We start from the raw sequence: 27220 nt of genomic DNA, 5'->3' as shown, positions 1-27220 counted from the left end.
AAATAAATTATAAGTTATTGTTTAAAACAAAATGATGAAAATAGAAGTAGGCATGAAAGTTAGAATGTATCAGAGATCAGAAATACTATAAGCCAGTAATAAGAAACTGATCACACACTCTTATGGGAATGATACACATCATCTTTCAGTGAGACAGTCATCGCAGGGTGGTTAAATGAGCTGTCCCAGCAGTACTATGGGATCGTATACAGGTGATGAAACAGTGAGACATCGTTGGGTGGGAAAAACCAGTCACAATGGTTTAGTGTATAGTTTGATGCTCTCTGTGTTCTTTAAGGAGTGAATATGTAAATGCACAGAAAGATCCAGAGCATTGAACTCACCTTGCCTCTGACAAAGGAATCTTAACATTTACTCCTTCCTAAACTTATTACTTGTGTAATGTATGTAGACATCTGCTACCTACTATAAATAGCTATGTGGTGGGCAGTATCAAAAGCAACAAAAACTGTAATATGTATAAACTGTGTCAGAATTTTCATGATAAAATATAAAGATCATGCGTTCATATATACCCGTGATAGGAGACATCTCAGATATTTTCCATTTGCAGTAATACAGAGAATCATCTGCAGGCAGGTGTCTGCCTTTTCTTTCACTTCCCGACAGGCAGCTTTAAAAATAAAATGAAAGTCAGTTTCACAGTGAACAACAAAATCGCCATCTCTCTAGAGTTTTGTGAAGTTCAGAAAAATGGTGTTGGGAAAATATTTCAATCATCCATTAAAAAAAATCTGGTATTACATTCAAGCAAAATGCCCAATTAAGACTTTTTTTTCATCATTCATTATGAACTGTTTCCTTACTGTAAATACGTTCTCTTAAAGTGGCCGGTGTCCAGGGCTGGCTCTTCTCAGAAGAGAAGGGCATCCTACCTATGACAACAGTTAGTGCCTGCCTGGAAGGGCATGTGTGATTCCAAAAACTGCAGGGAAAAGAGAATGATTCTCTTTGCTGGACAAAATGATACTTGAATTTCTGCATCATGTACATAAATTCCAGACGGATTATATATCTAAACATGAGACACACAAAAATTCCAGAAGAAAACTTAGGAAAATAGCCCAGAGCCTTAAAGCATACTTTCTTAGTACAGTGGATTAGATCTTTGCGGGTGTGGAGGCCCTGCTTGGACCATAGTCTGTGGCTCTGAGGTGCCACGGTCTACATACACAGATGTGCAGCCTGTCTGCGGTATTCCGTTGTCCTGGGGAAGTGTCTGAACGCCTCCTCAGTGGGACCAAGACTGGGAAATGGTGGAGAACAGGGCGGAGTGACAGGTTGGACCTTGTACGTATTATAGCTTCGATCATGAAAGGTCCGGTAACAGAGGTACAAGGCATACTGAAGGAATCCGCTTACGTTAAGGAACAAGAAGATACAGGAATCAGAGATTGTCATCAGAGAGCTCCACGAAACGGTGGGCTCTAGTATCTGGCTCGTCTGCTACAGTGCAACCCATTTGTCAGTCAGTTTAATGGTCAGTGGCTTGAATATTTCTCTGTGTCACAAAAGGAATTGTTTGTAGCACCTTGTGTTGTAGAAGTTTTAAACTCCTAGCTGTGGATGATAGGGCATAGACACGCACTCTTTGTCGTATTAGACCTGGTTCAGGTTTCCTGGATGCACCAAGAGTCCTTTTTTAAGTCTATGGTAGTGCATTGTCCTGAGAGCCACGCCTAAATTTTGATTTTGTTAGCTGTTTTTTGTTTACAACTAATTAAAGAAAGCATCATGGTAAAATATTTAAGAATACTTAAATATGAGCGTTATTTATTCCTAAAGTACAAAACAATAATGATCAGGTAAGATGTTAAAATTGTAAGCATTGGGATTTTTATTTTTAAGTTAGTCAGATGTGTGGACCATCTCACTGCAATGAAATTGAGCTGTTAAATCTGTGCATATTTTTATTTGTTTTCATCTGGCTTCTTAATAGCAATTCAGTGGGGAGAAGATGGCCGTCCATTTCATTTTCTCTTCTATACTGGCAAGCAATCGTATTATTCACTAATGCATGTAAGTATATCACATTTCCGATCAAGAGTATGAACTGCAAGCTACAGAACCGCACCCGGGACTCTGCTCAGCTTTTGAATGTACCTCATTTTTTTATTTTAGAATACTTTCCTTCTAAGGATAAGACTGTGTTGATAGAAGGCTTTGTGTTGTATTATTTCATGGTTTTGCTGCAGGTAAACTCTATAGAACTCACATCAGAATGGCTTGTCCTTCAAACGCTTTTGCTTTCATATTGAACTCCTGCTAGGAGACACATGTTCCACTGAGGAACAGTGCGGTGTGTCCTTCCAGGGAAGAATAGGGTGAGATGCCAAGAGCTGTTTACCTTGGGACACAAATTGTTGTCTCTGTTCTGTTTTTGCTGTGTATGTTTTTTGCGTGTCGTAGTCTCATGAAGTTGATGAGTCTAGAAGCTGGGCTGAGAAAAGCAGCTAAGAAAATATTTCATTATACTTTGACTTCCAGCTGCCTCTGAGCATACAATGAGCAGTTGCTGCTTTGTTTTTAGAGTCCTGAGTGTTCCATAACGTGCCCATTTGTGAGAGTTACCCAGTTCTACGGAAAGGCAACCGGACGCCAGTACGCCAGTACTGATTTTCAAATGGCAGAACTCGTTTTATTTATAGAACACGTTGTCAAGCTTTATTTTTACAATTTTTTTTTCTCATTTCTGTGATTTTCTGATGTAAGACTTATTTGCCGGGCTTCCCCCGTACCCGGTCATATTTCTGTGGCGTGAGTCAATGCACACAGTTTCTCTGCCTTTTAGAATTACCTGGTGTTTATTTGTGCTCCACAAACCCAAAGGACAAAATCCCCACTTGTCAGGTACATTTATTTCTGGGGGGGGGGGGGGGGAGGGGGCGGGCGAGGAGGGAAGAGCAGGGAAGAAAACTTCTCTTCCCTTTCTGTTGACCTTGGGCAAATGAGCTCCTTGCCCTGCCAGGAATGAAGTGAATGATAAATGGAGTGTGTGTCTTTGCTGAGTAATGGGGCTCAGCTCAGGCTTCCGCGAGGTTCTCTCCCGCACAGCCCTAGGCTGCCCGAGGACCCCTGCTGTTCATTTAAATAGGTATGTCAAATCCGCCTCCAAACGCCGCTGGTTTGATCTGTGGTAATATTTGTGAAGGTTCCATATGGACTTGAGCCCCCTGCAGTGCTAAGAAATAATGTACAACGCTTCATGGTGCAGACGCAAATTTTCTCTGAAAAGGGCTGCAGCGCTGTGTTTTTAGCTGTCGGAGGGGATGATGGAGCTGACGCGCTAGGCCTGTCAACTTGTTACACGGATGGGTTGCACGCAGCGAAGCTGTGGAAAATCTGTGCCTTTTAACTTTTCTACTTAATCACGGTTGTAGCATTGCCTTTAGACTGTATGCTACATTAATTCTCTTCCTGCCTTCTGCCTTTCATCCCAAGTTTCACGGCAAAAAAGTAAAGCAGGCAGGTCTTGGAGAGGAGCCTTATCAAGCAGCTGTCATCCGACAGGCCATTTGCATTTGTTTGGGCTGAAAGTGAGCAACCCAAGGGCAAGATATTTTGTTGCGTTCCATCATAATGAAGAAATTACACATTGTGTAAGGGGCCCAACTTTAGTTTGTTGATGTGGCTGCAAAGGTACTGCTCAAGGATGGGTTTCTCAGCCGGCACAATTGGATCCTATTCTCTGACTAAAATTGCTAATTGTGTGTGATGAAGAAGCCTTCCTCCCGAGGAGCCCAGGTCTTGTTACCGATGGCAGGGTTCCTCGGGCGTCTCTGATTCCGAACGTTTGCCCTCACACACCAGCGTCGTGTATGGCAAATGCCATTAATTACCTCCGTGGTCCCACGAGCCCCGTTTCATAGACAGAGCAGGTCACTGCATCCGAGCTGCCTGGGGTTTTGCAGTGGTGCCTAACTATTCAGTGCAGCTTGGAGAAGCACCTTTGTGCTGAAGTGGCTTACTGCCTGCAGAGTCCAGCTGTAAACCTTCAGCCGCTCAAGCGCTGGCTCTCCTTTGTTCTGCTTTCGTCTGGCCAGAGGATGGACACCCCAGGGTTTGGGAGGGGCTCTTGCCCTGTAAGCTGCCTCTGAGCCATCTTCACCACAGCTGGGGAAATAGCCCCCCTCCCCTGAAAGCCCGGCAAGATCTGTGGCTACCATTCGTTTATGTTGGTGTCGTTTTCTTCCTCTGTGATGATAAAAACGAAGCAAGCGGTTTTTCCTGCAGTACTGGCCAACTGGGGTTGTGGAAGGCAGGGAAGTCATTGTCCGGGGTCGGTGCCTGGACAGACCCAGAGCCTGCGTGCGGCTGTCTGAGGAGACCTTTCTGACGCCAGTTCATCTCCCTGCCGTCTGTGCTAAGGACACTTCTTAGTGCCCGGTGGCTGTTTGCGTCTTAAGCTCACGCCTTACTTTACTGGTCTGCTAAAGCATGCAGTTAAAGGCCATGCACGAAGCTTTAGTGAGTACTGTTTCCAGTTGACCTATGCTTAGTCCACCCAATTTTTGTGGTAAAGTGGGGAGGTTTTTGAGGAAAGATGATGGTAAGAAGAAACGTGCAATTTGTTTTTCCTGCCCAGAAATGAAACATGGTAGGAAAATATACAATAGAGAAGAATGCTGATGTGGGGGTTTCTGAGCCTCCGTAAGTGTGTCATGCTCTGAAGATTGGACTTGCATTTCCGTTGGGATTCATATTTTCCTGATGATGTCATGGTCTGTATGTCTTTTGGGAAGGGTGATACAAACAAAATGTGTTTTACACTACTGCTAATCAGATTGTATATGTAATGAAAAAAGTGTAAGGTAGTGTTGACAGAGAAGGAGAAGTTTTTAAGGAAGGAGCAGGAGTCATCTGACAGCACTCCAAGTTTAATGGCACTGGCAAGGTTTGTTTGTTTGTTTTCTACCTGCACTGGGTGGCTTCTTGCTCTCTGAGTAGCCACCTCCGTGGTGGCCACTGTTTGCTTTTTAGACATGATGGGGCTTCAGTTTAGTTTCAGGAGGACGAGGAACAAAAGGGAAGCGAAACAAAAGATTTCCTGAAACAGTTGTACAAAGGAAAGGGAAGAAATTTAAGATAATATATGTGACTATGCAAAAAAAAAAAAAATAGGATGTGCGGCATTACTGAGTTCCGAGTGACTGAAAGCTTGCCCTGATCAGAGTTCTGTTCACTCTTGAAAAGGGTGGAATGTGGGTGACCCCAGAAGGGTGGGCCGTCACTGTGCCAGGGCTGACCCTGGAGCACGCTGCTGGATGCCCCAGAGGGTCCAGGATGACCACAGTGGTGGCGAGGCCAGCGGAGGACTGCGCATTGGTCGTCACGGTTCAGGCTTTGCAAGTCCTTTAGGGAAAACATGAATTCCAGTGTTTTGCCAACACTTGTGTTTCGAAGCAAATTAAAATCTGTTTAGTAAAACCAAGTTGAGAGGTGTGTATCTGGCTCTGCAGAAGGCTGTGTTCCTCAGCCCCGACCCTCTAAAGTGGCTTTCCCCGTAGTGCTGGAGGGAAGTCAGCTTGAAAAGTTGGCAGACTGGCTTGCATGTGGGGCGGCTGTAGGAAGGATATACCTAACAGGACAGAAGCTCTGGGCAGGTGTTGGCTAAGGAAGCCAGTGCCAGGGCAGCGCTGTCCAGAACACTACAGACGCTTTCCTTAACTTGGGTCAGTCCCAGTATGGGCAGCGTGAATGACATTTTGCAAAAATCTCCACTTACCCCAGTCTTTAAGGGAAGTAAAAAGAACTGTAGTTTAGGAATAATTTTTCAGTAAGCAATGAAATACTATACAAGTATTTCTTTAAGTGGGGGAAATTTCGTGACCACTAATAAAATTTATACTCGGAAAAAAGCTGTAAAATGAATAAATCAATTACATTCTGGAACCACTTTACTGAATCAGAAAAAAAGTATAAACATAAGAAAGAAAACCAAGTAATTTTATTCCTGTAACCTGTGCATGAAAGGACTGGTTTGCCGTGTGCAAGAAGCCCTTTGGTTGTTCAGGGAGTCTGCGGTGGTTTCCTCACCCGTGGAAGTGACCTGCGAAGTGTGTGAGCAGCCGTGCTGGGGGTCGGGCAGGGGTATTCCAGACTCACCAGGGAGTCATCCTGGGGTCTGGCCGCTATGCTCACTTCAGATGCTTCTAGATCCTCTCTCTGACCTTGGGGTGGACATCCAAAACCTTTGCATGCAGTGCTGTTATCTTTAAGGATGGAATTAAAATGCTATGCCCCTTCTCACTGTGAGGTATTGTGAAATAACTACAACTGTGTAAAGTGCTGCTTTTCTTAAAAACTGTGGACTGGTGCGAAAGTATATCTGCATGCTGTTTTAAGATTTCTTGTCAGCAGGAGTTAATTCAGTAATTAAATCAGCAGTAAAAAGTGCTGTTCTGGAAGTATCTTCAAAGTACATTTGCCTCACATATGAATAATTCCCATTGTATATCTTGTGTGCTCCAGTCACAACAGTTGGACAAAATTATGTTCTTCAAAAAAAAAAACAAACTTAACTTATAGTCAGGTTACGTTTATAGTGATAAGGTTGTTCTGATGGGGCTTTTACTTGAGTAGTTAACATGGTATGTGTATTCCAAGCACTTGGGGTCATCATTCATGGCTGTTGGTTCCACACCTCCTCGTTTATGTCGACTCGTAAGACAGGGCATATAAACCACCTGGCAGGTGATAGTCACGAAGCAGTGCCAGAGGTCCACAATGCACAGATGTCATCTGGACCTAGCCGAGACCTCTGAGTCGTACTTATTTCATTTGTTTCTGTAAATGCCAGTAGCCCCAAAAATGAGAAGGTTGTTCTTTTAAAAAGCTAGTTTCAGTGAGTTCTTCAACAGACACAAATTTGCAGTTACTGAACCTAGTCCCTGCTGGTGTGCCGCTGTGGATTCTGTGTGCCAGGATACCGTTGGCTTTTCCTGTGTTGCCACTGCCCCCATGAAACATTATTTGTTTACCCTTCCTAAAATTGGAACTTCCACATGATTAATATAACCAAAACAGATTCTAGAAGGATACTAAAAATCGTACAGTTCATGCTCTTGAAAGGGTTCAGCTTCAGCATTTCTTTTTTGCAACCTGAGCATCTGGTATTTTCAAATTAGGCACCTTCTAAATTTGACTCATACATTATGGAAATCTGATGACACCAGGGGTGGATAGGCTTGCTTTGATTTTATGAAATATTAATCATAGTTGTGATTAATGATTCAGCATTTCACATCTGGGTTATTCCTGTCATATTTGAAAATTACACTATTAAATACAGTATAGAAACTCAGTGTAGGTGGGGTCAGGCTAATTCCCCGGTGTCCCTTAAAAATGAAGTGGAAACTTAACAATACACCAGGAGCTTCCACTTGCTAATCCGTGATGCTGACAGTTCCTGGCATATTTTATGTCCTCAAAGATTTTTTTTGATGTAAATTTAACACATCTCTTCAGGGAGTTTTAGCTACGGAATCTACTTTTCAGAGAGCTGTTGTCTCCAGCTAACCAAGGTGCAGTCCCAGGAGTGGTGTTAACTACTCACCAGGGAAAGCCTAGACGTGAGGCACCATTCAGATGTCTTAGATGACTTGGGAAAAAAAGCACCCCTCACCCCTGCTGGCATTGTCCGTCCCACAGGTCAGTTGCTGGGCTAGCTACTTTACATGGATTTTCCTATTTAGAGAAATACCAGAAGTGGCTCAATAAGCACTGTGCAGTTCAGTGGAATTGTAAGCACTGGCCTTGACCGAGTAGAATTCACCATGTCTGAATATTGCCATGTGTTCTTCACAGGTTGTTTTCTCCTCTGGCACATTTTTTTCTGATTACCTTATTTGCACCATTTATCTTATTTGCACCATAGATTTATTTGCACAAATCTAAAGATGGTACTGTAAGGAAATGGCATAACTAAAGGGAATTTTTGGGCCCGGCTTGATAGCGTAGCAGCTAAAGTCCTCACTTTGAACGAACCAGGATCCCATATGGGCACCGGTTCTAATCCCAGCAGCCCCACTTCCCATCCAGCTCCCTGCTTGTGGCCTGGGAAAGCAGTCGAGGACGGCCCAGAGCCTTGGGACCCTGTACCTGTGTGGAAAACCCCGGGGAGCTCCTGCCTCCTGACTTCAGATTGCCTCAGCTCCAGCCATTGTGGCCACTTGGGGAGTGAATCATCAGACGGAAGATCTTTCTCTCCGACTCTCCTCCTCTCTGTATATCTGACTTTGTAATAAAAATAAATAAATCTTTAAAAAAAGAAAGAAAGGGAATTTTCAGAAAAATATGGAGTCACAGTGAAAGTTACCTTTATAGGTATGAGACTGATGGCTCCCTAAACTTGGGCTTGAAACTTACCTACCAAGCAGGTTGATGATTATTGTAATTGCCTTGGTTATTGCAGAGAATTACAGAAATCGTTATTAGCAGAGGACAGTATCTCATTATTGTTGTTGGTGTTTTCCTAGTTCGCAGTTCACAGCAGGACGGAAAAGGTTGTATAACATCTCTGATTTCCGCCCTCCTGGGGTCTTGGGACAGCTAAGGGACTTTGTACCAGTCCTTTTCCTCAGCGTCCGATGGAGCAGTCTGGCTGCGGTTCCAGCTGCTGGCAGGCCGTGCCAAGTGCACAGTAATGAGCCGTTTGCCTGCGGGCCCCCGTTTATACGGATAGCAAGATTTCACTTTGTAGAGAGTTTGAGAAACAGCAATGCATTGAAAATTTTGATGGGCTATCCAGTGGGAAGCCCAGCCCATCATCAAAACCTTCAAGGATGAGTTAGCAGTGTCCTTTAACCATGGTCAACAGGGCTCACCAGTTACCGGGAAACATTCCTACATTTTATTTTAGATTGAAGAACATGTCCATTATCTATGTGGATGGGTTGTGGTAATTCTTGCTTTCTTTAAGGTGGACTGCTGTGTTCTTGTTTTAAATGGTCAGATACAGTGCTCTCTTACTACAGGTGATGGAGTTGAGGTCCAGCTGTAGCTGTAGGAACAGCCACACTTGTGTGCACACTAACATTGAATTAACTCATCTGTCCCTTTACCGTTGTGTTGAACTAGACTCTGTTATTCTCAAACTTGAGTGTGCATCGCTCGGAAGCACCATTACAGCGGACGGCTCCTCCCACCCCAGCCATTCCCCTTCAATAAGTCGAGAGTGAGCCTCGAACCTGTGCGTTTCTAACCAGTTGTTGGCATCATCATCTGGAGACTGCAGCTTGAGAATGACTGAGCTTGAGGGCTGCATTCACTTGCAATTCTGTTGGAAGTCTTAGAGAACTGCATTTTTTTTTTAAATTTCTTTCTCTGCTTCTTTTCTTTTTCTAATCCATCACTTGTACCCTTAATGAAAAACAAAACAAAAAAAATTGCTGCAAAAAACACTGCAGCGAGTTTCCATAAAATGAGCTTTTAGAACCTTAATCACTGATCTGTCCTACCCGTCAAGTGTGTCAGCTTCCTTACTTGGTACTGTGCCATCTCGAAGATTCAGTGCTCACAGCCTTGCTGTCATTCATTCCTTCGCTCTTTCCTTTTTAACACTTTCCGGATTCCTGAAGAGAAGCATGTGTAAATATGGCAGCAATGGCGAAGGGACTCCGAGCAACTTTGTGGTGTCATGTGACAGTTTAATCAGGAATGAAGTTAGCTCCCAGAACATGAAATTGTTAAGGATGTTTTCAAGACATAGCTGGATTTGTGACGTTGCAGTTCGCAATACCTCGTGCCCTCTGGCGTTACGATGATTAACAACGAAAGAGGTCATCGCTGGGATCTGTAACCCATTCCCCTGAAATGTCTGTTCATTGGTCATTCTTACAGGAGGTTATGTGTAAATTGTACATGAATAAGTACGAATGTGTTGGATGTGAATGAGTCCTCAAATTTTGCCCATTCAGAAATATTGGAGGCCATTTGCGTCATTTGACTTGTTATAACTTCATTGTCTAGAAAATATATTCCATTGATAACCCGTGCTGCTGGAGCAGTGCTTGTTACAAATTCTAACAAAATGACAAACTTTCTCCAACTTAACATTGCAATTTACCAAGTGACTTACATACAAAGAAAGTAGATTAATAGCAAGAAATCAAGGAAACCCGTGAAACTGTTAAAGATACAAACTACATGATGGAAAGTTAAACACTATGTGGGTATCAAATATTAGATATCTAGTTTATTTACATCATTATATATCTAGTTAAATACCACAGATTGGAGCATTTTTAAAGAAAATTCTTTATCCAGCTTGTGAAACTAAAGGAAATAGTTTATAGTTCTGAGTTTTTTTTTAACCACCCTCATAGAAATGGAGGTGTAAAATTTTATAGAGTCATCTTAAAGTCAGCTTAAGTTAAGTATGCTGTGAAGTGGGATGCTGAGTTTTCGTTGAGATCATTCTACCACCCTTTAGTTTGGATGTGAAATAGCATTATTAAAGGGCATTTTCGGTGTTCTTTATTCTGTGGTTGTGTTCTTCCAGGAGACCACATTCACAGGAGGGGGCACTCCGGGGAAAGTGTTAAGTACCACTGAACTAATGGTTGCCACGCTCACTGTCTCACTCTAGCCATGTATGTTTTATTTGCCACAGGAAGTATACGGAAAGCTCCTGCAGGTAGAAAAACAGCAAAATCAACTGCAAGCCAAAGGTGTGCTTCCAGGGAAGCCGGAAATCAGGTAACGTCTTTTCCTGCATTAACATCTTTGTAAAATCTAATGAAAACATACAACTTACCTAGAACCTATAACTGATTTGGTGTATCCACAAAAGTTTACTTGGACCAAAGTTTAAAGTTAGGTTTCAAAATAATTGGCAAAAATTTTTGGGCGGGGGAAGCAAATGTTGAAGTTATTTTTATATCATTTCCTCCCAGATTTGATTCTCAATTCCTGTGTAGCAAATTGTACATTCATTCAGTGTTCACATGCTTTGGAGCTTTTTGTTTTGTTCGGATTTTGAAGTTTGTGCCTCCATTTGGCAAATAGTGATGGATCATGTCCTTCAACCTTAAGCAATAGGTTTTAAGTTTTAGTTGCAAAATTTCCTCTTATGCAAAAGACCAATCTGTGCATATGCCTTGTTTAGGTTGTAATTGCATTTCTAGTCTTTTATTTGGATTTTAGTACTATTTTTAGTCCTTTACAAAGTTAACCTGTAACAAACTTGTATAACAAGCTTATATGGTTTTGAAGTAAGTTACAGAACCCAGTTTTGATCTTTAAGAAATAATGGTATCTTCTAATATCAGATGAGTTCCAGAATGTCGTATTTATTCAAAAGAATTTTTGCTAGTGCAGATATCCTTGGTAAAGTGGATTGAAGAAATGCAGTATTTCTAAGAAATAGTTTCCTGGGGGCACAGGCCTGCTGTGGCATCGCAGCTTAGCCGTGGCTTGAGTCACTCACAGGCCTGGTGAAGTCCAGGCTACCCTGCCTCAAATTCAGCTTCCTGCTAACTCCCCTGGGAGGCAGTGGGCGATGGCCCAAGTATTTAGGTTCCTGCCACACGTGTGGGCAACCTGCATGAAGTACCATGCTTTGTCCTTTCCTAAGTCTGGGCACCTGGGGAGGGAACCAACAAACTAAAGGCTGGTTAGACTCCATCTCTGCCCTCTGCCTCTTTCTCTCTCTCTCTTTTTTTCTCTGCTGAGTGTGTGTGTGTGTGTGTAATTACATTATATATAATATATATGTATTCTAATATATGATACATATTCAGTAATGTATAATAACGACTTGTAATATAAAATATTGTATGATATTCATATAATTATATTTAATGTCACATAAAATGTATGGTTATGACTATATAATGCATGGTGATGATGCATGCTCCATGCGTGTATACATGCTCTGATTGCATGGTTAATAAAAGAGAATATGTGTGCTATTTTAACAGAGACGTCATTGGCAGCAGATGGCTGATTAAGGAAGAACTGGAAGAAATGTTAGTAGAGAAAGTATCAGATCAAGATGTGAGTAATTAATTTTCTAGTTTAAGGGGACCTGTGCTCTAGGAATGCAGTCATTGGCAGTGTTTGGGATGCTAATAGATAGCAGTATTCCTTAGAGAAGCTTACTTTACAGAAGATACCTACGCTACTCAGACTGTGGTTGTGTTTTTCAAGTGCATCCATCATTGGTTTTCTCCATGCAGAACTTGGGCTGCGGTCAGGAGGGTGATGTGTTGGGCCTCCACATCCCCCTCTGCTGAGCACTCCTGTCCTCTGCCAGTTGCTCAGGGCATGCAGCCGATGTCGTTGTCCCTGTCCCTGGGTGACTTCAGCTAAATCACAGCTCGGTTTACAAGCACGTGCAAAGTGTGAGAAGCCAATGCAGGTTGAGGAGGAAAGGGACGCGGCACACCGTTACTCTGCTGCAGTGTGCCGCTGCCCGGCTTTGCTCATGTGGCTGTGGTGTGTCTGAAAGGTCAGACCCTTTCCCTGGGGGATGTGCAGACCACCTGCGCCAGAATCATTTGAATGCTCGTTCCAAGCTGCAGTACCCTAAGCCTCACCCCACCTTGGCACAGAACTCAGAATCACCCAGGACCCATTTTTTTTTTAAAACAAATTCTCAATGTAAATCATGTGTAGACATTTTTTTGCCTTCCTACACTACATTTTAATTGCATTTTTATTGTATTAAATGTTCTAACATAGCTTATGTCACAGGAAGTGTGATGTTTTAAATATTTTGATGTTCTAAATTTGGATCCCTTTCTAGAAGAACCAAGTGTAGAGAATGCCACAGATTGGTCCAAGAAGGATGTTTTTTGTTCCACAGAATGAGCAACATTGTTAATGCCTTACCACCATGTGGATTTTAAGGCACGGGTACTGTAGTTGCTTTTTCTCACTTAACGTGTTGGAGAAATGAATGATTCTGAAAACCTGCAGTTTCTTTAAACAAGGGTTTGGGCTTCTGGTTCGGGGTAGCCCTGGAGTTGATTTCTGATGCTGTGACTGCTGAGTGTGGCTGCACTCACGTAACTGAAGCCTCTCTGCTCCTTCGTGAACACAGCATTTCACTGTTTTCTGGTTGGTTTGATTTTTTTTGTTGTTCTTGTTTACTTTCTCCGTTTCGGATAAATCTCAAGGACTTTAATATGGAAGACAAAACAGATCATTCCCATGCAACTAGGAAAACAAAGCAAATGAATGACACGTGATATTCAAATCAGGGAACCAGACATTAGGAAAAAAGTCCTCAAGTTCTCGTCTGGTGTCAAGATGAAGGGTGTGGGGGATAGTTAGTGGCTTCTTAAACCTTCAGGCTGGCCCTGGAGTACAGCTGGGTCGTTCCAGTCCTGACCTGTTGTGGACCAGTAGCGACCGCTGAGCACCAGTGAGTATGCTATAGGGTTTAGATGCTGTAAGGATGAGACTTTAGGCCAGTGCCTAGGAGGAGGAGAGGGGAGCTCCATCAGATCTGGGGCGGTTGCCTTCTCTTGTATTAACACCGCACAAAATCACATTTGAAGCAGTTAGGTTAAATACTTACTTGACTGATGAAATTTTTAAATATTTTCAAATATTAATGGCAGATTTGTGTTGTAAAAGCAGTGGTGACAAAGTTGAATATGATTTTAAGGTTGTTAAAAATTATGAAGTTTTCAAAAGCTGGTTTTCACACTTGGTATTAACGAAAAGTCTCAAGTATGCGTTGTTTCCTTCTCCATCAACACTTTAGAGTGATTATTCTGGCTTCTCATTTTAAGGGGTTAATACCAAGTTGTTTACTTTCTAATCACATGTTGAAGAACTATTAAAAAAAATGCACAGAGTAGCAAGGATAATTTATTTCAAGAGGTTGCCCTTTAAGTCAAGTATCTCTTGAATTTTTAAATAGCTTGATTGTTCGGTTTTAAAGGAAATCATAAACATTAAAGTAACGCAGCTTGAACAGCCAAAGATATATTTGCCAAATGTATTATGAAATTTAAGAGGTACATTTTTTCAAAAATCAAACTCCTTCCAATTTACCACACATAACTGGAAATTATTTATCAGGCTCCTCTTGATACCACACTATTAAAAGAGCAGAGATTACACTTGAAGATCATCCAAATATTTTTTTTTTGAAAATGAATGTAAGTCTCCATTTCATAATCCTACAGAGAAATTTATTTTTCTTTAAATGAAGAATCTCTTTGTTTCTTCGAAAGGAAGAAAAGCTTTTTCGCTAAAGACACTCGAGGAAAGCGACACATCTGCATGCTGTTTTAAAAGCAGCATGAAGACGCAGAAGTGTCAGCCTGTCAAAATTCATCAAGAAAAGCAGCATTGCAAAGATCAAGTCTATAAAAATAGAAAAAAAAAAATTGAGCAAATGCAATTACACTTGCATCTTCTAATGAATTTTTATTGTCCGCAGTATGCACAGCTCATTCGGCTACTGGGAAAGTTACTGGCAACGCAGTGTGGTCCAGCGGAAGAGGAATTTGTGCAGAGGTTTCGCAGACACGTCCCTATGCAATCCCAAAAGCAGCTGAGTGTCCCTCTGCAGTATGACGAGCACGGGGTGGCCTTCAGCTCCGGCGAAGGTAACAGCGTCCGTGCAGGGCAAGTCAGCTCAGAGCGAGAACGTGCGATGATTTGTGCTTCCTCTCGCTCTCTCGTGTCCATGGTCTGATTGTTGAGTTAATTCTGTAATGCTGCATTGGACTCCCTGATTCTGAAGATTCTACTGAAGTTACAGAAAGATAAACAACAAACTGTATGATGTTCCAAAAACTAGTGCATACAGTGCCTACACAATGGTGCCAACATTTTATTTTCATGTATTGCTGCTAAATCCTTTTAAGTTTGCATCTTCCACTGATAGAATCATTAAAATAGTTACTGTAAAGGTTCGTTCTCCAGATGTAAAAGATTGAGGGAATCTCTGTGTCAGATGCTGGAAGTATGGAAAGTGAAAACTTGAGGCCCTTAACTCCCGTTTTGCTTCAACATTTCAAAGACATTTGACACGGCACGTTGTTTAAAAATCGGCTTTTCATTAAATGATGCATTTGCAGCCCTTGAAATGTTGAACACTATTGCTCTGTCATTTTCAGCTACTGTTTTTCAAAGAAATGTAACCTTTCCTGATGATTTTTTAAAAATATTCTTATATTATTGAAAAATGTCTTTATATTTCTACCAGTTGCATTTTATTTTATACTTAGATATTTTAAAATGATATTGTGAGACATATTTATAAAAAAAATACTGTGTAAATTAGTGGGAGGATTTTAAAGAAAGCCATAGGAATTTGTCAGTTTTTGAGACTAATTTAACACCACTGTAGTACTGATAAAATGAATTTGATGAAGAAAACTACCTTACTGTGATACAGTCTGGTTGTTTTATTTTGTTTGACGTTTGTAGTAATTTTAGAAATTTCCTTTGTAAAGTGTTTTTTTTTTTTTTCTACTGTTCTGGGAAGATACATTTTAATATAGTTTTACTTGTCTCAAAGCGCTGGTCCTTTAAGTTCACCACTAATTAGAATCTTATATTTTTCAAGGTAAACGAAAGACTGCCAAAGCAGAAGCGACTGTTTATGAGCAAGGAAGTGGAAAAATCAGCGTGAATGGAATTGATTATCTGCTTTACTTTCCGGTCACACAAGACAGGTTGGATTTTGGTTTTGTTGTGGGTTTTGATTTTAAGGAAAGGTAGCGTGTATTACCTCCTGTTCCATTCGGAGGACTCGTGACTTCCTCCTTCAGTTTGAATGGTTCATCCTCTTCCCACTGTATCAACAAACTAAGTAGCAGCTTGTGCCGTTTTTTACTGGAATTCTCTAGAATGTTCAAGAAACATCTCTAGGATTCCTCATGAATTGACTCTTGTCATCAAATCTGCCTGGAAGTTGAGTATTCTTAGTTTTATGTTCTGAGTTTTTGCTTTGTAGTTTGGGTTAGGGGCAGGGAGAAGGTGTGCACAAAACCACACAACACAGCAGCCACGGAAACCAACCACCAGCTGAGGAAAGAGTGTGAATGAACCTCTTGCACCTTATATTTATTTTACGGGTCAGAGATATCGGAAAAAGTCTTCCTCACCATTTAAAAAATTTCCCCCCAATCAGAGGACGTTGATTATACAGATATATTGAGCCAGCAAAGAAATCTGACATTTATAGGTTAAAGTAAGAACTCAGTCAGGCTTTGCTCAGTTCCTAGTATCTTTTTAACTTTGCATCCCAGGGAGAAATAGACATTAGTCATAAATAGATATTCGAGTTCTTCTGACCCCCTGCATGCACTCGTCCTGCAGCTCTCTCTAGTCACTATGGAAAGGCCTCGTCTCAAGACGATGATTGTTTTTCTAGCAGTCACTGCCATTATCCGCGGTAACAGGAGTTCCGTCTGGTTAGTTCCTCTCTCCCGTTTCCTGAATGTGTGGCGGTATTTAGGGTCAAAGGGGCTGCAGCTGCTCTGATCCTAATGCTTATGTGAGGGAAAGAGGCCTCCTCTAATGCGGCATAAGCTTCTGGACAGAATAATTGCTTGAGGAAATGTATGTTTATTTTATTTGTGTGTGCCTGTGTCAAGAAGTAGCTCACTCTTAACTCTATTTAATGTGAATTAAACTAATTCTGCCATCATTCTCGCAATGAAGGGGATGGAGGAAGCTCGCATGTCCCTCAGGAAAAGCCAGAGCAAGACCCACTCTGCATTGGAAGCTCCAAGGAGGAATAGCATTTGACTGATAACCTGTCTGTTCATTTCTATTCAGATGTAACTCCTGATGATTTAAAAGCAAGGCTCAATTCTGGCTTGATCTCACAATTAAATTATAGCCTGAGCTCTTACTCTTCATTTGGAATTCCATGGGCATCTATAAAGACTGTCAGTGCGGCTAGTTTTTGTTCTGGGCGTGGTGATGATATCAGAGCTATTTAAGATACGATTCCTATCATCAAAGAGGATCTTGTTTGGCTGGGAATGGCACCCCGGCTCTCTCATCGTCTTTAAGGATGTGTAGGGGCTTGCCACCTGCAGCCTGCTGTGCACTGGCCTTACCCCTGTGGGAGCAGCTCAGCAGTTCCCAGAGCAGCATACAGAGCCAAGAATTGAGGATCTTGTTTCTAGTCCCGTTTCTTAGCTGAATGACTTCAGCCTCGGTGCCTAAAGATGGCTTCCTTAATTGGCAGCAGGGAGTGGAACCTGATGGTCTCTGAGATGCTTGGCCACGTGGTAAAGCTGCCGACTTACCTTGCCAGGGTTCTCTGTCCAGGAGCTGTTTGCCTGTTTGAGTAGAAACTTCAGCTGGTCACCGAGAGTATGGACTACGTTGGCCTCACGCTATTATCAGGGAGTTTTATATTCATTCATCCCCTTAGCAACAGACATATCTCATGTTACAGTGGGATGCAAAGATTGCTAACTTTTCTGATTTGGAAAAGCTTTTGCTTTGTTGGACTGCTCTTAGTTGAGTGTGTCTGCCCGAAGAGATACATTTCTCAGAAAAGACTAATCCTGTATTAGGAAGACAGGCTTAGCATTTTAAGCAATTCTTAAAAAGATGGAATATATAATTATATATTTAATTACTTGCCACGGAATGGGTGCCTTAGGAGTGGCAATCCCAGAAGCTATAAATGAAGAACTTCTTTTTAAAGCAATACTGCTTCAGGGATAGCTGTTTCGCCTGGTGACTCAGACACCTACCTGCCACAGCACAGTACCTGAGCTCACTGTCTGCCCCTGGTCCTGACTCCAGGCACCAGGAAACAGTGGGAGTGGTGCAAGTGGGTGGGTTTCTGCACCCACCTGGGAAAGCTTGAATTCTGGGATCTGGCTTCAGCCTGCTCCGGCCCTGGCGATTGCTCGCGCTCTCTCCCCCTCCTCTCTCTCTTGTCCTCCCTCACCCTCCTCCCCTTCTCACTTCCTTGGTCTCTCTCACTCATATTCTTGCTGCATCTCAGATGGATGCATAAAACCCCAAAACACACTGATGCTGATTCATATACCAAAAAGCAAAACTGATACTGTAACTCAGGATCCCACATGGAATTCTTCCAAGCACAAGAGATGCATTGCGAAATATTTTAATGCTGTGTAACTGTGTTTGCATGTGTCCAGTGTAGTTACAATTGCTGGCAGTGTAAATGTCGTTACCAGCTGTGAATCTTCACTATTTGCTTCTGTTTGCAGTTTCGTGTGTGTGTGTGTGTGTGTGTGTGTGTGTGTGTGTGTGTGTTGTGTTCCACCAGCTTCCCAGTGTCCAGGTTCTCCTCATGACACTGTTTCTCATCTTGAACATCTTAGCTCCCTTTCGCTGGTGATGTTTAGCAACACGAAGGTTCCCCCCGCCCTAAATTTAACCCAAATTTCTTTACTTGTATAAGCAGTTCTTAGAGATTCAAATTATATGAATCTCTTGGAAAATTTAAATGAAAGTCTGGGGAATTAAGACAGAGGAGGATCTAAACTACTGAGCAAATGACCATCTGGGAGCCTCTCTTTGCCTCGTCACTCCCCCCGCTCAGTGACTGAAGGCATTTCGGAAACCTGTGTGCACGAGGCAGGTTCGTAGATTCCAAGTGACATCGGGAAATTATTTGGAAAGGCCTGTTAATTTATATGTGATCATTGAATCTTGCCAGGTTAGATTCAGTTGACTGATGGAGTGCCCTGACCTGAAGACCTGTTTACAAGGTTATTTCAAGCCTTGAAGTTAGAAGGGATCAGCATGGGGAGAGAGGCGCCTTGCCGTACTCCATGTGTAAAACGTGCTCAAAAGAAACAGAAAGGAGCCTCCTTGCCCTTAGCAAATTCTCCCAAATGTCAAAAAGTTCATTGTTTCTGTATCTTAGTGTGTTGCACTGACTGACGAAAGAAAGTGGGAAAAGCATTAGCATTGCATGCCTAATAAGTACTGTTCTTATGTTGAAAGGTGTCAGTAATGTTAAGGACCTCATATCCTTTAGTAAAGTTAACCACATTTCCTTGTGATGTGCTCCAGAGAACAGCTGATGTTCCCTTTCCAATTCGTTGACCGGCTTGGCAAACACGACGTGACCTGCACAGTGGCGGGGGGCGGGAGGTCTGCGCAGGCTGGGGCGGTCCGTCTGGCCCTGGCAAGAGCCCTGTGCAGCTTCGTCACCGAGGACGAGGTCGAGTGGATGAGACAAGGTACGGGTCGGGAGGGAGGGATGTGATGTTTATTCGGTTCTTGTTCAGCTGTCTGAAAGCAGTAAGAAAATCCTCGAGTATGCTCCAACTTGCCGGCCTTTGTTACCATGCTGCAGCCATGATATATTCTTCAGGTTTCACTTGTGTCCAGCGAGCATGGATTAGACAAAGAGTTGGAGGGCGTCTCCGGGAGTGGCCGTGGAAAACCTACTTGACCCTCAGTGCATAAGCTGTTTCAGTCCAGTTGAGCAAACCTTCGTTCCATTGTTTTGAAGAAACAAATTAGTTGTTTGTTTTTATCACACAAACTCGTATCATGATCAATAAAACCCTTAAGATTTTTTTTTTTTCCTTTTTCCAAAACTACTGGAGATTATCCCTGTGATGTTAGTCTGAATTTTCTTTCCTTTTGCCCTGCTCTCTGTGACTCCTATAACCTGGTCATAAATCCTGCAGTCCCTGGGCAGCAGGGGAAAGAATCAGGCTACTGCCTTAAATCAGGCTTCTGTTTTAACGCCTTTTTGACATTACTTGTTAGAGCGACGGTGACAGGCAGGCAGAACTCCCGTCTGCTGGTCCACTCCACAAATCACAAGGACAAGACAGGGCTGGGCGCCAATCCAGGCCTCCCAGCTGCCTGGCTGCCTGATGTAGGCAGTGCCCTGAGCCAGCCCTGCTGCTTCCCAGGGCTTCTGTTGGCCAGAACGTGGTATGAGTAGCCAGAGCCAGGAACGAAACCCACACACGCTGATGTGAAAAACGCACATCTTGGCCACTAGTCGAAATACCCGCATCTGTTTAAAGACTTGTACTGCAGCAGGGAGACTCAAACCAGATAGTCTTCATGCTATTTATGAAAAGAAGAAAGTGCTCTGTGTGTTGCAGCCAGCTGGGTGGCTCTCGGCGCACACACCTCCATCCGCACGCAGGTCCTCAGGCTGTGTGATGTGGCTTCCAGAGTCCCGGCCTTCCTACACCAGGTGCTGGGGCTCTAGAGAGAGCATTGTCTGAAAAGTCCATCTGAGCAGGCTGGCAGTGTTGCAGGACGAGTAAAGCTGCCTCCCACCACCCTAGCATCCCAGGGGTGCTTGGAAAATTAAAATGAAAATCTGGGGAATCAAGACAGAGAAGGCTCAAGTCCTGGCTGCTCGACTTCTGATCAGGCAGGCTCCCTGCTAATGTGCCTGGGAGAGCAGTGCTTGGGCAATCCCAAAGAAGCTCCTGATTCCTGGCTTCAGACCCAGCCAGTGTGGCCATTTGGGAAGAAAACCAGTAGATGGAATATTTTATCTGTCTTTTGCTGTAACTCTGCCTTTCAGATAAATAAATCTTGTTTAAAAAATCCATTTATGGGATCAGCATTATGGAGTAGCGGATAAAGCTGCCACCTGCAGTGTTGGCATCCGATATGGGCACTCGTTCGTGTACCTCTAGATACATTTCCCATCGCGCTGCCTTCTGTTGGCCTGGGAGAAGCAGCAGCAGATGACCTACGTGCTGCTGACGTCGGAGAAGGAAGAAGGCCCCGGCTTTGGCGTGACTCAGTGCTGGCCTCTGCAGTTGTCTTTCAAAAAAAATCAGTTTACTTGTTGCTAAATTTCCATGAACTGGGATTCTTATCTGATGATCAAAATATTTTCATAGGACCTAAGTGAACAGCCCTGCTGATTTGAACTACTGTGTATACCTGCAAGTAATCACCCATAGTTATTTACAGTTTAAACTAGAACTTATGAAAGACTTGTATTTTGCGCCAAAATATTGTCTAATTTTATGTGTGCCCTTTAAGTAATTGCAAAAAGTTTATGAGGATATAATAGGAAATTATAGTTTTTCTTTGCTATCAAGCCATTGAAAGACCCCCAATAGAATACCCAATCTGTGTAAGGGAAATGCTAGATAATTTATTTATAAAAACATTTCAAGAGCTTTTTCCTCAGCAGAAATTCTTCCAATCTGTAGCCTTCACAAGCATCCACGGCCTCAGGCACCAGTGGCGAGTTTCCATCGAGACCATCAGCTAGGTCACCCGCGGGGATTCTGTAATTCCCTAAAAACAAAATGACTCCTGATGAGGACGAGTGGAAGCATCCAATTTAACTGACTTTATTAGTCTGTGATAAACTGTGCTGAGAATACGATTTTTGCATTAACTCTTTAGATTCTAAAACAAAAGACCAAGGAATATTATCACACCAGTCAGGCTTAGCAATAGTTGCTTTTCTCAGCTGGATTAGACAGGTCCTGTAATGTCATGTGCTCACATAGACACGGTTGTCCATGGCCAGGTATATTCACAGGGTAGGTATCCATGTACGTGTCAGTACCTGCTGTCTCCTTCCCTGGGCCTCTCCCTGTGACGGGTTTTCACCTCTGCCTCTGGCCCACATTAAAGCTCTCGCCTCTGTAAGAATAAACATGCAGCCTAAGTTCAACGGCACTGAATGGTGACCGCTCACAGAAGAGCAGCTTAATCCTGAACTGAGCAAGCTTTAAATCCAAACGAAAGTCATAATTCCCACAGGATTAGGAAACAGACCCAAATAACATGGCTGCTGTCTGCCAAACTGGGACAATATCCTAAGAGTTAAAAAAAAAAAAAATAGACGGGCGTCATGTAATTTGCAATAGGCTGGTCGGTCATCACAGGTCTGCTTGCTTGCTGGTGGCCTTTTGTCCTGACAAAAGTGTCTGTGAATTCGTGCTCTTCATCTGCTTTTCTGCTCAGCAGTCCCCGTTTCTGTCTCTCTGTGCTGTGCAGCCGGACTCCTTACTGCAGACCCACGTGTCAGAGAACGCAAGAAGCCGGGCCAGGAGGGAGCCCGCAGGAAGTTTACCTGGAAGAAGCGCTGAGGGAGTTTGCGCAGGACTGAGGAGGAAAAGGCGAGACTGTGTGCCTGGGGTGCGGCACGCTCACGTGCCAGCCTTGCTGGGCAACAGCAGGGCATTGGCTTGGCGGGAGGTGATTTAGTTTGAAATGCTATACATTGAAAAGATTAATAAAAAAAGATTGTCAGCTTCATTCTGCTGCTTTAATAAAGTATTTCAAATGACAGGGTTTTTTGTTTTGTTTGGTTTTTTTTTGTTTTTTGGGTTTTTACAATGTTTTATTTTAGGTGGTGCTTAGAGAGTGGATCAGGGTGGGAAGGATTGAGGATCAGGGAAAAGTGGCTGTGAGCACTGTTTCCAGGTTTTCCATTTCTTTTTCCTGTATCTGGGGGGAGGGAGGAAACAAGGGGAGCAGCCACACCCAGCCTCCCAACTGCCTGATGGGGAGAGACCACCCAACATCAACCCAGGGTCCCGATGTGGCGCATGCTCCACGGGTTCTGCTCAGGTGTCTTCGATAGTTCTGAAATGTTGTCCATCTGACCAAAGCATGAGGGAACACGTACAATGTCCACTGGCTGACGTGACCCACCTTAGGGTCTCCGTTCACCAGGTATTTGCTATCTTTGTTGGGCTGGGGTGCTTGTCCCATTTGTTTTGTTCTCCTACATCTGCTGTGGTAGCAGATGTCCTCTGCAGGACCCAATGGGCTGCCATATCCTCTGTGCATCTGGGCCAGCCGTCCAGTACTCCATCTAACTCACAGGTGGGCCCAAGGGTCCCGGGCCAGGCAAACCAGGCCCCCACTGAACCCCTCGCCCCCATGCTCATGGACCCAGTACCCATTGCACATGCAGGCTCAAGGACCTGGGCCTGAAAACTTGGACCTTGCCAGGACCCCCACCACCACAACTTACCACCCCAACAGCTCACAGACCCAGCACTCACTGTGCACGCGTGCCTGAGTACCCAGATCAGGTGACCCAGATGCCACTCCCCCGGGGCTCACAGACCTACTGTGCAGGTGGGTCCAAAGACCCCTGGCCAAGTGACCCAGCCCCCACCCCCAGACTGGCATGACTTGCCTCACTTCGTCATGAGACCAGCAGACACTTCGACCTGGCTCAATCCATCCTGTCCCCAGTATCAGCTCCTGCTGAATGGTGCTGCACCCTATCCTGGCCCAACCAGTCCACTGTCCCAGCCCTGGTGTGAATTGTCTGGTTGTGGCCTGACCTGGTCTGTCCTGCACCCCATCCTGATCCTCAGATCTGCCAGGAAACGAGACCTAGATCAGCTCATTCTGTACCCACTCTGACTCACAAGTACCAGTGGGTGCTGGAGTCTAGCCCAGTCTAGCACTCCCCAGACCCAGTCCTCACCCATGCCATGTCCACCCCAGCTGGCTACCCTCATTCTGGCTCATGGGTTCACAAATGGGAATCCCAACCCAGCCGGGGTGTCCCTTTGCTCCCCAACCAGGGTGGTTCCCAGCCACAGGTCTTGTGTGTACCAAGGAAGGTTGCTTTTCCACATGGGCGAGCGTACGTAGTATCAGACAGATTCTGCCCTCAGACCTAATCCACTCACGTGCTATTAGTGTCCTAGACCAGCCTGTTCCAGCTCTCACTGGTGGGTTCTTGGATCTATCCCTGCAAGCACAGGCCTGTCCATGGAAGATCCTCAGAAGTCATTCCTCACATGGACGTGAATCCTCAGTCCCTGCTTGCCCCTACCTCTGCCATTCCCTAGATCAAATGTCAGCCCACAGCCCCAAGTCCACTGCCATGTCTTGGCAGCAAAAATCTGGGCAAACAGAGACTCTAAGGTAGACTATGTCAGCCAGTGGATTCTGGAGAGATTTCATCGTGCTTGGAATGGCGAGATTGGCAGCAATTCAAAACTGTTCAACTCTCAAAACCACTTGAGCAGTGCCCTTGGAGCATGTCCCAAGTTGGGGACCCTGGGATGGTTGTGAGTCTAAGTGGGGCTTCTCCCTTTATCTCCCCCCACATCCCAGATACAGAAAAAAAATGTAGAAACAATGGTCTTACCCACTTTCCTATAGCCCTTGACCCTTTGTTCCCTAATCAACTATGTAAAGATTATCAAAATAAAATAATGATATTAAAAGAAAGAGTTGACATGGAAGCAGTGATTGCAGGTTATTTCATTGACAAGATCTTACAGGCTTTTTCTAAAATCTTTGAATGTTCAGTTTTACCATTGTCTACAAAGGTATTTTATTTTAAAAAAATGTTCACGGGAAATGGAATTACAAGAAGTTGTGATTTGAAGTCTGGGGCTAGCGTGCAGTGAGTTAGATCACCACCTATAACACTAGTGTCCCAAGTCCCGGCTGCTCCACTTGCAGTCCAGCTCCCTGATGGTGAACTTGGGAAAGCAGTGAAAGCTGACCCATGTGTTTGGGCCCCTGGTACCCAGGCGGGGCATCTGGTTGGCGTTCCCTGCTTCTGACTTAACCCCTGGTCAGGACTTGACTTATGTGACAAAATCTCTCCTTCTTGCCATCACTCTGCTTTTCAAAGAAATAATTTTTAAATGTATACATTTTTTAGTTTAAATCTTTTTATTGTTTCTTTGATACAATTTAGTTGGCGGTGGGCTCCCCTCCCCTTCCTGCAAGTACCACCCACCCCCCCACCCCCGTTCTCCCTTCTAGGTTCATAATGTGTGAATTTTCCCAAGTCCATCATGCTCCCACTGGAGTGTCTCCCAGCCTTGTAGGAGAACAACTTTTTGTTGTAGGTTAATTCTTGTATCCTGGGGCCCTAATGTAGGTACAGCGAGGGTTAGGCCTATGTTGTTTATGGGCCGCACCAGTAGCAGTTATATGTGGACACTGTCTCAGGTGGTTATAAACAATCCTCCTCTTGTGGATGGTTAATGAATTAATTACGTCGCAGGTTCTTGTTACATTAGGTACAAGTAAGTATGAAGTTACATTAATTGACATAGAGTAAGATTCACATATCTCTAGATATGATATGATATGATATTATGGCAAACATATGATATCTGACCTTTTGGGATTGGCTCATTTCCCTTAGCATAATGGTCTCTAGTTTGGCCCATTTGGCCACAAAATAATGCGTTTCATTTTTTTTTAATCACCGAGTAGTATTCCATAGTGTAGTTGAACCGCAGTTTCTTTATCCAGTCCTCTGTTGATGGGCATTTAGGCTGCTTCCAAGTTCTTGTGATTATTGATTGTGCTGCAATAAACATTGGAGCGCGTGTTGCTTTGCTGTATAATTTGTGAAGATTTATTTCAGGCAGTAGATAAGTTTGCGTGTGGGGTGCTGAGCGACAGAGGGGTACAATGAGGGTTGTAAGGTGGGGCATGGTCAGATCCCTGAATGCAGCCTCTGGATGAGCCTGCAGTATTTTCCTTGTGACCTGAGAGGAATATGAAAACACACACATACGCGTGTGCGCGCACATACACACACACACGAAAAGAAATGGAGAGATTTTCCATCCACGGGTTCACTCCCCAAGTGGGTGCAACAATCAGAGCTGGGTGGGTTTCAGATTTTTTGTTTGTTTTTTGGTTTTTTTTGTTTGTTTTTCTTTTTAAAGATTTATTATTTATTGTTTACAATAAATAATACTCCGGAACCCCGTGCTACAGGAGAAAGGCTTTGCACATCTGCGGCTCAGGAAGCTACCTGGAGGGGAGTGATCCAGAGGACACTCAAGGCTGAAGACACAGGCCAGGACAGGCAGCAGGTGTGGTAAGAAGATGCCTCCCAGCTGGCCAGAGCAGAGCGAGCAGTGATGGACTGCAGGCGAGCTGGACAGTCTGTGGTTTTGGGCATGCGGGCTTCTTGGCTGAGGTGATTGGTCCAGAGTTGTCAGTGAAGCTGGATCCTGCTGGATCCTGCTGGATCCCGGGGAAGTGCTACATGACCACCCCTCTTCCTCCCCAGGTGTCTGAGTGAGAACTCTCAGATCTTAGCCTGGTGGCTAAGGTGGCTAAGGCGCCTGTATCTCATATCCAAGTATCTGGGTTCGATTCCAGGCTCCTGACTACCGACTCTAGCTGCCTGCCTATGTAGATCCCAGGAAACAGTCATGATGGCTCAAGTCGCCCTCCACCTGGGAGTTTTGGCATTGGCTATGGCTCTGGTCTAGCAGGTGAGACCTCTCTTTAGCCCCTGCACCCTCTTTGCCTCTCAAATGAATATTTAATGTTACCCCTCCCCCCGCAAAATAAAAGATGAACAGCAGAATTAAATGTCATTAAAATAAGAGAGAGATCATGATTTGTGTGAAGGCTGGTACCAGCCTGGCTTATGATGCTTTCATACCTTGGAGCTTGGCTGACCCTGGAAGGACTGACCCTCCAGGGCTTAGCCTGTTTCTAGACAGTGAAGGACCCACCTGCAAGCATGAGCTTCCTCTAGATGGAATCCAGTGAGAACTCATGTTCCCCAGCCACCTCCCTCCCTCAGGTTCTCCCACCGTGGACCAACAGAACCAGGCCCCAGACCAGCGGGGATACCTCTGTGAGCCCCAGAGCCTCACCCACTGAAATCCCTTGCTCACCCTCGGCCCTGCTCATTCTGAACCAACACTGGACACTGTGTGCCAGGACATGCTGCCCCAGGGGGTCTGTGAGTTAACAAACCTCCTGATAACACCCCACAGCTTTTAACCAGGCCTAATCCCTCAGGCATGGTGACCACACAAACAGGAGACAGCGAAGGTCAGAGCGCAACTTTTGCCCTTGTGTCCTCTTTGTGATTTGATGTCTGACATGGGCCACGCACCTACGTGGTTGTTGGCAGCGGCTGGCCCCATGCCTTCCGGGACATTTTCTGACAAGGCAGCAGGAAGGGTCCTCCTGGGAGTATTTCTTCCTCCTCGCGCGCTCTCAGTTGCTGTTGCTCCAGCTTTCACAGATGCCAGGATCCTGCTCGTGTCGTCTATGGAAAGCGTTCGGGAGAATTTCAGATGTATTCCTTTTGTTCATTTTCTCAGGACTTGATTGTACTACTCCCCCAAAAGATTGAAACCTCTCCAGGGGAGCCAGCCGCACAGTGTGAGGTCTGTCTCTGTGCGTCGAGAATGAAAGATTCTTCCAGAACTCGCCGTAATTGTCTCTAACCTCACAGGAAACCTCTGCCAAGGGTGCCGCAGTACTTGTGTGGACTGAACTGTTCCCCTTTGGTGTCCCCCATCATTAAACTGAA

At 44.2% G+C, this 27220-nt stretch overlaps 1 protein-coding gene across 1 annotated transcript in view; it reads left to right on the top strand.

Moving 5' to 3' along the window:
- Positions 1-22119, top strand: part of MRPS9 (mitochondrial ribosomal protein S9) — a 57996-nt gene extending 35877 nt beyond the window's left edge. The window contains exons 5-11 of the mRNA XM_058667453.1: positions 1961-2040; positions 10634-10719; positions 11943-12018; positions 14420-14588; positions 15554-15662; positions 19003-19172; positions 21934-22119. Coding sequence (XP_058523436.1) covers positions 1961-2040; positions 10634-10719; positions 11943-12018; positions 14420-14588; positions 15554-15662; positions 19003-19172; positions 21934-22025 — 782 coding nt within the window. The 3' untranslated portion in view covers positions 22026-22119. The remainder of the gene's footprint in view (positions 1-1960; positions 2041-10633; positions 10720-11942; positions 12019-14419; positions 14589-15553; positions 15663-19002; positions 19173-21933) is intronic.
- The last annotated feature ends 5101 nt before the right edge of the window (positions 22120-27220 follow it).

The sequence above is a fragment of the Ochotona princeps genome, chromosome 8 (genome assembly GCF_030435755.1).
Source record: "Ochotona princeps isolate mOchPri1 chromosome 8, mOchPri1.hap1, whole genome shotgun sequence".
NCBI classification, from domain to species: Eukaryota; Metazoa; Chordata; class Mammalia; order Lagomorpha; family Ochotonidae; genus Ochotona; species Ochotona princeps.
This window is presented reverse-complemented; position numbering and strand designations above follow the sequence as displayed.